This window comes from Cryptosporidium andersoni, assembly GCF_001865355.1.
Source record: "Cryptosporidium andersoni isolate 30847 chromosome Unknown contig_10, whole genome shotgun sequence".
NCBI classification, from domain to species: domain Eukaryota; phylum Apicomplexa; class Conoidasida; order Eucoccidiorida; family Cryptosporidiidae; genus Cryptosporidium; species Cryptosporidium andersoni.
This window is the reverse complement of record NW_027122813.1, coordinates 29,050-41,213: the sequence shown is the minus strand read 5'-3', so window position 1 is coordinate 41,213 and position 12,164 is coordinate 29,050. Positions and strand designations below refer to the sequence as shown.

Sequence of the window (12,164 nt, the reverse complement as noted above, 5' to 3'; positions counted from 1 at the left end):
AAAGAAAACAAATTAAAATATATATTCATATTAGAGTATTAAAGATGAATATTTGGAATATAACTCTGGCATTATTTTCTTTATCAATCTTCAGGGTAGTTTTTAGTATAAGTAATTCAACTATAATAGAAGATGAAGTTCATAAATTGATTCTAGTCAATACAACAAGTTTCTTTAATAGTAACACTGGACAATTAAATAAATATGATAGATTACTACTCAGAGTATTTAATATAAGTAGAGAAATTAAGCGAATATTAAAAGAAGAAACTTTAATTAGTAAAGATTTCTTTACAATGAAAAATGACAAACATTGTATTGGTAGATTTAAATGTAAAAGTAAAGGAAAAGTAGAAAATATACCAGAACCTCATCCAATCAGAGTTTTTTGTTTTAAAGATTATCCACTATTAAGTAGAAATCCAAAATTTCAAAAAATTGATCAGAATAAATTAAAATTAGATATAGATAAAAATGAAACCTTAAAATATGATATTAATGAAGATACTAATAAATATATAAATAATATTGATGGTAATTTGACAGTTACTTATAAATATTCAAATTCTTCTTTAACGGGATTAATGGCCCATAGACGTCCAAAGTATATAATATTGGCATTATTAGGGATAAGCTCAGATAAAATGTATTATGAGGCATTTAGATATACATATGACCCATTTATATCAAACATGAGAATGTATGGTAGAAGTTTTGCAAACAATGTTGCAATTTTATTTCCTCATGAATATATAAGGAGGTTTAAGATATTAGGATTCTTAAGAAATATCTATAGATTTGCTTGGGCTGATTTTGGTCATAATTTACGTTTGAGATCAGTAAATTCAGTACAATGGATATATTCTGTGAAAGCAATTTTGAATTTAATATATTTTTTGATTGAGAAAGAGAATTATAATCCTAAAAATATATTCCTTTATGGTTATAGCCAAGGTGCAGCACTTGCTTTGAGTACTGTAATCCGTTCCAAATATAAGCTTGGGGGCTGTATTGCATCTGGTGGGATGTTTGTAGAACGTACATCTGCAAAAATAAGAAATTCATCATTAGGTATTAATAAAAAAGGTTTATCAACAAGTATTCTAATTGCTCATTGTAATCCAGATATTATTTTTCCTTTTCGAAATGCAAAAAAGGATTTTAATTATTTAAAAAATACAATGAAAGCTAATACTAAGAAACTTATTTTATTAGGTTATGGACATAGTTGTATGTCAAAATATGCAATGGTATATATTAATTGGTTTTATAGTATTATATCATCATATAAAGGTAATAATTATAAAGAGAGACCATTTAACTATGATTTTTTAGATCTAAATTATAAAGATAATTTGATGCTAGAAGATATATAGATTTAATAAATACAATAGATGTATTATTTATTTAAGAGTAAACTTGTGAATATTATATTAATATTTTGACTATTATTATTATATAATAATAATATATGAATACATCAAAACTTTTACATGGCGGTTACCCTAGAGACTCGAAGTACTTTCATAATAAGAAGCCTCTAAATGAATAATTGCATGATATTTAAAGCAAGATAATTCACTTTGCATTTATATATATTGAACTTATATATTGGTAGATTATGATATCACTGGAAAAATATATGTATCGTGCTCCATCATGCTATAAATCACATTATGTAGATAATAACAAAGTTTGCAATATAATACTACAATTAGCAACTCAGTGTGGTCCTTATAAAGCTCAAGTGACTCAGTATATTAGAGAATCTGGTAAGAATATAAGAATAAAATTACCTCGTATATTTCCTGATGTTTTAAGTGAGTATAGTGCATGTGACTATTTATTCAGAGAAATACTAAATGAAGAAGTAGCTAAAGTTAATCAATTTTCAACTATGAAATATGAAGAAATATATAGAGAATTACTAAAAATTGGAAAGAAGATGAGAGTTGAGGGTATAGAAAAAATAGAAACAATAATGAATAAATTGGATGATATTAAGATTATTGAACAAAATTTAGATGATTTGAAACTTTTTTTAAAAGAAATGGAAAGATCACTTGAACATCAAGGTAATGAAATAATCCATTTGGATTTTTATATACGTACAAACTTTAAGATTCTACTTAGATTGGGGCAATTTTTTGATGTTATGTTAGATTCTACAACTAGTGTTTGGTTTCAAGCTCATTTAACAAAGGAACCCTTTGTTGATATTAATATCGATATATTATTAGTTTTATTAAGTGTAGCATGGGGGAGATATAGGGAACTGGAGTTTATAATATTAAATATTGATAAGGAGAAAATAATATTTGATAAACAAAACATGAGGAATAGACCAATTCGACTATCAAATAATTCACATAATGATAAGTCATCAAAATTATGGAAACCACCAGAAACTTTTCTGCGGTGTACAACGAAATATTGGGTACATCCAAATAATGTAGTTGCAGCAAAAGCGTGTATAGTACGTTATATTCCGTATTTAATTTTTGGAAGATCTAATGAAGAATTAGAAACTTTATTGGATCCTTACAAATGTGTGAAAGGTTGTGAAATTTTGGATCCAAAAAAAATTGAAGAAAGTCAGGTTATTACCTCAGTTTATTTAGATAATAAATCAACACAATGTTATTGGAATAGAATTATAAGATGTGAGATGGCACAATTACTTAGGTTACGTTGTTATGGACTTAACTCAGGTGCAAAAGATATGGAAATATTTATTGAAAGAAAAACTCACCATGAAAGTTGGACAGGTGAAAAAAGTACGAAGGAACGTTTTTCTTTACCTCAGAGTTATGTTTTTCCATATTTGAAAGGTAAATTATCAATTGATTCACTTATAAATCAAAAGATTTTTGACAAAAAATATATAACAGACAAAACAGCAAAACTTGCTAAAGAAATGCAAGAATATATTGTTGAACATAACTTACAACCCTTTGTACGTACGTCATATTTACGTGCTGCATTTCAACACCAAGATAACAATCAGGTCAGATTTTCTATAGATACAAATCTATGTATGGTAAATGAGTATATACCTAATGGACATCCAAATGAACCATGGTGTCGTTTAGCAGAAGAAGTACTATCAAAGAATGAAGTTACACGTTTTCCTTATGCAATATTAGAGGTGAAGTTACAAACAGAACAACCTATTTGGGTCTCAGAGATGTTAGAAAGGTGCAGTGCAATATTAGTATATAAATTTAGTAAATTTCAGCATGGTATGGCTATCTTACATAAAGATAAAGTACCAGTTTTGCCACATTGGGCTGAAGATTTTGAAGAAGAGAAATTTGGTTCTAATTTTAATAGTAATGGTAATACAGATTCTAAAAAATATATTGATAAGAAACAAGTGCAATATGATAACTTTTTATTTATGAATATGAATAGTGATGAATATAGAAAAAGAAATAATCAGGGTGATATACTTAATATTGAAAATCTTGCAAATTCCTACTCAAGTATTCGAATTTTTGATGCACTCGGATCTCAAATACAATGGAACAATGCAGTTGATGATATTGAATATCTTAGTGTACTTAATTCACCTAATAATATTGATAATATAATTTTTGAGAAGTCAAAGAGGATAAAGAAATTAGATCCTAAAAGCTTATTTGCAGCAGAAAGAGTCTTTTTATATTGGATACAAAAAAGTTTATATGTACTAACATTTACAATAATCTTACTAACAAGAACAGATAATATAGTATTCATGAGTAAATTTTCGAAATATTTGGGATATTTCCTTATTCCAGTTATTGCTTTCATGATGTTTTATGGTCTACATATATATATTGATAGATGTAAATCAATTAAAAGACGTCTTGTAAGGTCCAATGAACAGGAAAAAGATAGAATTGATCATCCAAAAGGTTCAATTATTATTTTTTCAATAATTTGCTCTATATTAACCCTTTCTTTGTTTTGTTCAATTTATTGTGGAATAAATACAATTAAAAGATGAAGTTTAATATATAACTTCATCACTATACTCATTTGGTTAATATTCATATATATTCTATTTAATTATTAATTCAAGTGTTGCTTTATAAACAGCGAAGAATTTCTTAATCAGTAATTTTATAATCAATTATTAAATTCCCTCAAAGGAGTTAGTGCTGCTATGGCCCTCCAACCTGGTAAATCCCATTGTTGTAGTTTTTGACAGTCTTTTATAAGTCGTTTATACAGGAAGTGAGAAACTTCTAAATCAGGACATGTCAAGGCAATAAGTGATTCAGAATGATTATCAAGCAAAAATTTTATTAATTTATCTCCCTTTTCATCAATTTCATTAATTGGATTATTATAATAGTTATATTCCTGAATCCTTATTCTTTTAATATTATTTGAGCTTAATTCAACCTTGTCCTCACTCAGTGAGTTATAAGTTGCCTGATTGCAAAGTTCTTTAATCCTATGATCAACGACCCACTTTCCAGATAATGGGTGAGGTGATGGAATAATGCTAATTTGTAATATTCTTAATTGATTTGGGTTTATTATTTGTAAAAAGTCATAAATGGCCTCCCAACATTGACCAATATCATCAAATGGATAGTAGCCTTCAATACTATTATTGTTACTTAATTGATAGTTAGGAACTGTATCAGATTTTGAATGAAATAGCCGTGTAATGACTAAATCTCTTATTGCAGGAAAACATCCCTTCAACAGTTTCAGTTCCTTTGTACTGATTGGATAATCAATAATTAACCTCGTCACACTTTGAAGTGGATGATTGGTATATTTATTTGAATTATTGTATACTTTGGATGTGTTCTGAAGAATTTCATATATACCATCTGTAATTCCTAAATGGAAAAGAGATTTTACTGGCAATTTTGGTAATTCACTTGGAACTATTACACTTCGGTTGTAAATTTCGATCGAATTTAGGCTAGTCCATATTATTGAGTTATTACAATTTCCTACATTTTGTTTATTAGTAACAAGTCTAGTAAGGAATCCAGTTACATTATTTGTTGGATTTGAAATTCTTACATTTTTTATCCATTTAGCTCTAGATATTACAGGCTTTAGTAAATTATCTTCTATATCCTTATCAGAGAAATGTATATCTGTCCAGCATTCATATGAATTATTTATTGCACGCGTCCATAACTTGTTTACTTTTGACAAATTACAATGTATCTCATTACAAGGTATAAATGAAGCTATCAGACCAACTAGATCTTCAGATTGTAAAGATTCCTCTATTATCTTAGATTTAGAATATACTGCTGTAGCCATTTCTTATCATACTCAGCCTCTAATATTAATGACGCTAGTCATTTATGGATCACATTGTAGCCCGCCATGCATCATAAACTCATGCTTCCTCTTAGAAAAAAGGGAAAGTTTAGCCGCATAGGCGCCTTTTATTTTGCAAGATATTTACAATATTTATAGATATTTATACTAATTTCTAAATTAACTACAATGATTAGCTAAAGATTATTGGTGTATAGAAGGAAATTATCTATATATATATATATAACTCCACTTTCTCTTTGACAATGAAGTTAAGTAAAATAATTTTTAGATATTTATGATTTGTCATATAAACTTTAGGGCACTAGTTTGTGAATCTTGAAATTAGGTAGAACCTAATAATATATTATAAATAATAACAAAGGGAATTCAGTTTTTTTAGAGTGATGAGAAGTTATTTGAGAGAGGTGGGGGGACTTCAAAATTTTTATTACTAATTTGCACAGAGATGCATTTATGCGGTCAATATAGATATCTGTAACTTGTAAGATCAGTAGAATTTGTATTCTAAATGAAATTTTACCGACTACGTAAATCAAGTTTGTATAACCAAGTCCTTTGTTTAGTATTTGGATCTTTGATTGCCCTAATATCAAATACTTGCAAAGTATATGGAATTATTATCCATGATTTAAAAATTTCCATGTTTAATGATGATTCAGCATTAGCATATATATATGGTATTGGAGCATTAGGTTATTGTTTATTACCTTCAGGTCTTTTATTTTCAAAATATGGTTCACCTAAAGGTGTTTTACTATATGGTTTGTTAGTGACTTTGTTAGGATACTTTTCTCTAGTAGTTTCTCATATTGGGTGCTTAAGTTACATGGAAAATTTAAATAGTGATTTATCTAAAACATATTGGGCTATATTGTTATATGGTTTAAGTATTGCATTAATATTACAGGGAGGTATATCTTTAAATTTAGGTGCTTTATGGACAAATTTAGTTTGTTGGCCGACATGTCATAGTGGCTTAGTAACATCTGTTCAACTTACACTTTATAGTTTAGGAGGTTTTATAATGGCAGAAATATATCACGACTTCTTTTTGTTGGATGGTTATATATGGCCATTCTATATCTGCTATTCTTCAATAACCCTAATATTTGGATCTATTGGGATTTATTTCATTGTATTAACAGAAAAAAATATAAGATGTCAAAATAAGATGGCATCTGATAATGAATATAGAGTGACAATTGATAATATTTCTAATATAAAAATTGAAAAAAAAGAACAAATAGAACAGGATACAGTATCTGATATTAAAGGAGATAATTTTACCAATACAATTTCTGAATCAGAAATATCTATTGACAATTCTTTTTCAGAAATAAATGTTTCATATATGAATGATATAGATGGAACTAAATCTTTGGAGTTTAATAATGAAGAAGGCGTGAATAATAAACTAGATAATATTATCAATAATTCTAATTTGAAAAATGGGAATATGATACCAAGTTTACTTAAAAATATAAATTCTGAAATTTATTATGATTTTACTCATAATGATGACCTTTGTGATACTTGTAGTTCTACTTTATATCAAACAGATAATAATAAATATGATGAGAAAAAAGGCAAAAATTTATTAGTAATGAATAGTAGATATAATAATAAATCTGATATAATAGATGAAAAGATAAGAGTTATAGAATCATTTAATGAGTTGGATATTTCAGATAATTTATCTAGTAATTCAAATGTATCAAGTCTGTATATTACTGATTGTGGAGATACATTATATGGATTAAAACAAAAACTACATCTATTACTAAAGCTTGAAACTGTTTCATTAATTGGGATGTATTTATTTACTATAAGTACTGGGCAATTTTTTGGAGCTTTTTTACAAACATTTACTTTTTATTATGTTCCAGGTTTAAGTCATAATACAGCAGTAAGGATTACTCAAATTCTTACAGTTGTGGAGTTAATAGTTAGAATCTTGGTGGGATTTATTAGTGATATATTGGAAAAGCATGATATGTTAAGGCGTAGTACTCAAACAATTATTTTAATATTTACAATGACATTTTCTCTAGTTCTTATAAAGTACCTCCAACCAGCTTGGATAGTTGTGGTATTTGGAGTTGGTATTTCTTATTCTGGGTTATATTCTATAGCACCTGCTTATATAAGAGCAATATATTCAGAAACAGACTTTGCTTTTATAAATTCATTTTGTTATTCAATGGTAATACCTGGTAACCTTATACTTTCATTTATTTTAGCTAATATGCCATCTAAATATACTACAACCTTACAAATTGTAGGATTCTTATCAATTTTTCCAGCTGTATTAATGATTATGTTTAAAATAGATGAAATTAGATCTAATAATATTAAAAAAAAAAGTATAATAGAAAAAGATTACAATATAGAAGTGGAAAATAAAAAAAATACAAGATGATTTGAGAATAGCTGGTAAATTTAAGATATATAGGATGTGAAATGAGTAGATATATAAACAATATTACCAAGTATATTTTTATATTTATGTAATAATAATAATTATTCACTTAATCTTGAATGGCTTAATTTTCGTCATTTGATTTAAATTTCTTATATTTTATTGTATAATTGAAATATTATTTAATAATTTCACCTTTATTAGGTCCAGTTCATGATCTCCAAGTTTATTTCTAAGTTGTTTTATATTCGCATTATTAGTTTTATTTTCATTCTTATCATCGATATGACTTAATAGATGTAATATATTATTAAAATAAAAAAGAATTCTTTCATTTAATTCAGGATTAGCCTCTTTATCTACTAGACTTTGTACGAAAGATATCATTTTAGTTCCAAATATATCCCAATTTAGTACCATTGTTGTACATACATCTATATATGCTGAAAGCATAGCTAAAGCTCCTAAACAGGCAATTTGAATTCGATAGTTATCTTCAAATATAAATGCAATGAATAATTTTAAATCTTCTAATCCCTTATGCTTAGATTGAATAAAATGTCTGTATACAACCTCATCTTTGTTACAAAAATTACACAATCCTTCTAATCCAGCTGAAACTAATAATTTGTTATTACTAAAGCATAAATCTTTAAATAGATTCCAGCCTTTACTATTGTCATATATTCGTAGAGCTATTTGACTTTCAGTATCTTTATTTTGATTATAGTTTATACTTAATATATTCGTGAGGCTTAATGCAGCTTCATATTGTAATAATTCATGATCATCTTCAAGTAGAGCTTGAATTTGTATAGAGCATGTCATTAATGTCTTATATGTAATTAGTTTAGGAGGTGTTGCAATTAATAATCTACTTATTCCTTGTCTGTACTCTCTAAGCCTATCCAAAATATATTTAGAACTAAGTAGGATAGTACCAGAAATAGAATTTGATGATTTATTCTTGTGATGTTGTTCTATAAAACTAATGCAATCCAATAAGCACTGTAGACCTCCTTGTTGAATAATTCTTCCTCTATTTGCAATACAGTCATTTAAAGATTGTGAGTCTAGATTCTTATTTAAACTTTCAGGTGGGGATATAAGATCACAAATACTATTACCAATCTTCATAATAATTGTATATGTAGTTTGAGATGATAACATTTTTAAAATATTGGATAAAGTACTTACAGTAGATGTACTAAAGACTAATAATTGTCTGAATGAGTTAACTAAAGACTCATCTCCACGATCATAGAATCCATTACGATCAGATTTCATTTGTTCGGGAAGTTTTCTATATAAAAATTCCAATTGACTTAACTGGGTTTCATCAAAATCTAAATTTTGATCTTTTTGACCATAAAATCTTAGACATTTTAAAAAATTGGTCCCATTATTGGAAAATTCCTCCTTATTCAATTCGCTGTCTTTGTTATCTTTAATATTTTGGGATGTATTCGCACTTGGATCTGTTTCATTGCTTATTAATACATTTTCAATGAAACTTACATAAAGATAAATAAGGATCTGAGGAAGATTTGATTGACCTTTATTTGTGAATTGTTTAAATTCAAATATTTGAGGAATATTGAGTATTTCATATATAAAAAGAACTTTATTCGACTTTGTATCTTCTAATGAATTTTGTTTAAATGCCTCATTTTTCTCGGATTTATTTGATTCATTAATTTTGATATCTAATAATGTTACTTTGAAATCTTTATGTATAGCCAAAATATTCAAAGCTTCAATTAAATTCTGTAAACAAGAAAAAAAAGTCTTTTGGTCCTCTTTTGAAATTATCTTGTGAAATTCTTGTTTCAATGTAATCCATATTGTGATAATAAGTTCTGATATAAATATTTCATTTAATAAAATATTTAAAACTTTATTACTTTCCATTGTAGTTTTTACTAAACCACATAATAATCTACAGGTAGAATCCAATGACTTTAAGACTGATGAATGCTCAGATTTTACAACATCTCCAAGAGTTTGTTTACAAATTGTATACAACATTATTATAGTGTCGTCTTCTTTTGTTAGTGATATTCGGGTTTGTTTGTATTCCATAGTATAAGATAAAACTTCAATACAGTTATATTGTAGCAAAGTCTTATAAATATCTTCCTTAAATATACTTGGAAAATCATCATATATATCCTTAATATTTAATGTTGATCTTCGGATGATAGATTCAAATTCTTTACAGTTAACCATAGTAATTAGTAATAAACAGTGCATAATTTGTGGATATACTAAGATGTGATTTTGTAATATATCTCTATTTGAATTGTGAGAAACTTTAAGACCAACAAGACCTGTAGTGAATCCTATTGGGTTTTTAATTATCCAATTTGAGGATGTAACAATTTCTTCTGTACCTTGATTATTATTAGTATTATTCAAAATGTTTGGATCTACTATACTAGGTAATAGGTAATCCTGTATAATATATTGTCTTGTCAACTTTAGTATATCTATTTCTTTATTACGATTTTTATCGGAAAGTAAAGCTATAATCATACTTAATATATAGCCACATTTTAATATTATATCCTCATATTCAGAATTGAAATATCCAACTAATAAAGAATGCTCATAAGTTCCATATATTGACTTCATCATCATTTTAATAAGATACTCAATATTATATGTCAATTCCAAAGCTTCAACTTTTAAACCCATAGATGCTCTTTTTTGAAACCATGATGTTAAGCAATTTAATGATAAATTTATTATTTTAAAATTAGTTTTAGTCTTTTTTAAAATTTCTAGTATAAAGTGTAGTAATTCATTATTATTCAAATCCCCTAGAAATCTTATTGCATTAAATATATGCTCATATAATAGTGAAATTTGGACCTCATACATATTATCCTTTAGCCTCTCAATATAATCCATGAAAATTGATAGTTTACTAATGTTGATAATATTTCTATTATTTATAATTTCCCTCAATTCATTTATATCTAGAGTTTTAAGTTTATTATACGACCCAATTATATTAGATTTATTTGTATCACATAATTCATTTAGATTAGGAATTGGTTCTTGAATCAAAAGAGATAAAAGATTCCAAGATAAAATTACATATTTTGGTATTTCTTTAACTAAATTAGATTCATTTTCTCCAATACTCAAATGATCAACATTTCCACTTTTTTGAAGAAAGTCTTCTCCATTATGAATATAAATTAATCTCTCCAAAATGAACATTAAATTATCTCGATTATCATTATTCATAATGATTTCAGTTCCATTATCTATAATATACATTTGGATTTTTAAGAGCATATCAAATATATCAGTCTCAATTATATTTTTATTTTTCAATATTTCTTCATCATTATTAAGGTCTATGTTACACAGTAATGTTTTTAAATTAAGTAAAATTATATTTGGAGATTCATTCATAATATTTTTCTCATTTTGTTTATTTTGATCTTCAATTAAATCTTTCAGCATTTCCTTTGCTAATATATTCTTTGGATCTATACTCAAGATCTTTTTTAAATCATTCATTGCCACAGCTAAATCCTTCCCTAGTTCTTTAAAACATGTGGCTCTTCGATATAAAACCTTTATATTTGAATGATCCCGTTCTAAAACAGCGTTGCAATCTTTAATACTATCTTCATATCTAGCCAGTTTAATGAAACTAGCAGCTCTATTAGATAACACCTGTAATTTCAATTTAAGATTACTTTCAATTTCTATAGAATCCAATATTGTATTATATATTTTAATACTTTCAAGATATTTCCCACTGCAATATTTTAAATTCCCTAAATAAAAAGAGCAAAAGTTAGATTATTCATATATTCTTTATCTGTATTGCCTATTTCCATTACCAATATACTAATAGGAAATATTGGTCGGACCTTTTTTAATAATATTGAAATAATTAAAACGCAGCTTCACATTATAATGTATAACAAAAGGTACTTCGTGAATATCTCATAATAGTATTATAATTGGTTTTTAGGAAATGTTTGCGAGGTTCAGCCAGTAGAACTATAGCCAATTCTATCTACTTCCTATAAAAAGAAACTAACCTACCTTGTTCCTTTAGTTTAACTATATTCATATTGTTATAGTTTTCAGTAAATACATGAAATTTACGCGTTTGTATAAGAAAAATAAAATAAATACATCCTTTAATAAATAAACGCATTGAGCGGCAGATGTAACCGCCTATAATTCTTAGATTTAGGAATTTATATGGAGAAAGAGTTAAGTTCTTACTGAAAATAGATTTAAAAAGTCAGAATAAGATGCAATAGAAAATAAATAAGTCTTAGGTATAGCAAAATAAGTCAACTAAAATATCTTATAGTAGTTAATTAGCTACTATTAGTATCTTAGTTCTATTTCTGATTATTTATTTTAGATTTCAAATTTCTACAAGCTTAATAATAGTGATTGAAAG

The 12,164-nt window shown here is 26.5% G+C and overlaps 5 protein-coding genes across 5 annotated transcripts; 3 read left to right on the top strand and 2 right to left on the bottom strand.

Annotated features, from left to right (window-relative positions):
• Positions 1 to 44: 44 nt before the first annotated feature.
• On the top strand, positions 45 to 1,376 carry cand_013830 (phospholipase carboxylesterase family protein; the record flags this gene model as incomplete). Its single annotated transcript, XM_067211618.1, has 1 exon — positions 45 to 1,376. The coding sequence occupies one exon, from the start codon at positions 45 to 47 to the stop codon at positions 1,374 to 1,376; it is 1,332 nt and encodes a 443-aa protein (XP_067069653.1).
• A 245-nt stretch (positions 1,377 to 1,621) lies between these two features.
• cand_013820 (uncharacterized protein) lies at positions 1,622 to 3,991 on the top strand (the record flags this gene model as incomplete). Its single annotated transcript, XM_067211617.1, has 1 exon — positions 1,622 to 3,991. The coding sequence occupies one exon, from the start codon at positions 1,622 to 1,624 to the stop codon at positions 3,989 to 3,991; it is 2,370 nt and encodes a 789-aa protein (XP_067069652.1).
• A 122-nt stretch (positions 3,992 to 4,113) lies between these two features.
• Positions 4,114 to 5,280, bottom strand: cand_013810 (uncharacterized protein; the record flags this gene model as incomplete). The annotated part of the gene is made up of 1 exon (XM_067211616.1): positions 4,114 to 5,280. The coding sequence occupies one exon, from the start codon at positions 5,278 to 5,280 to the stop codon at positions 4,114 to 4,116; it is 1,167 nt and encodes a 388-aa protein (XP_067069651.1).
• A 532-nt stretch (positions 5,281 to 5,812) lies between these two features.
• Positions 5,813 to 7,723, top strand: cand_013800 (uncharacterized protein; the record flags this gene model as incomplete). Its single annotated transcript, XM_067211615.1, has 1 exon — positions 5,813 to 7,723. One exon carries the CDS (start codon positions 5,813 to 5,815, stop codon positions 7,721 to 7,723), a length of 1,911 nt encoding a protein of 636 aa, XP_067069650.1.
• Positions 7,724 to 7,882: 159 nt separating this feature from the next.
• cand_013790 (TPR repeat-containing protein) lies at positions 7,883 to 11,822 on the bottom strand (the record flags this gene model as incomplete). Its single annotated transcript, XM_067211614.1, has 2 exons — positions 7,883 to 11,520; positions 11,795 to 11,822. The coding sequence occupies 2 exons, from the start codon at positions 11,820 to 11,822 to the stop codon at positions 7,883 to 7,885; spliced, it is 3,666 nt and encodes a 1,221-aa protein (XP_067069649.1).
• Between the last annotated feature and the right edge of the window lie 342 nt (positions 11,823 to 12,164).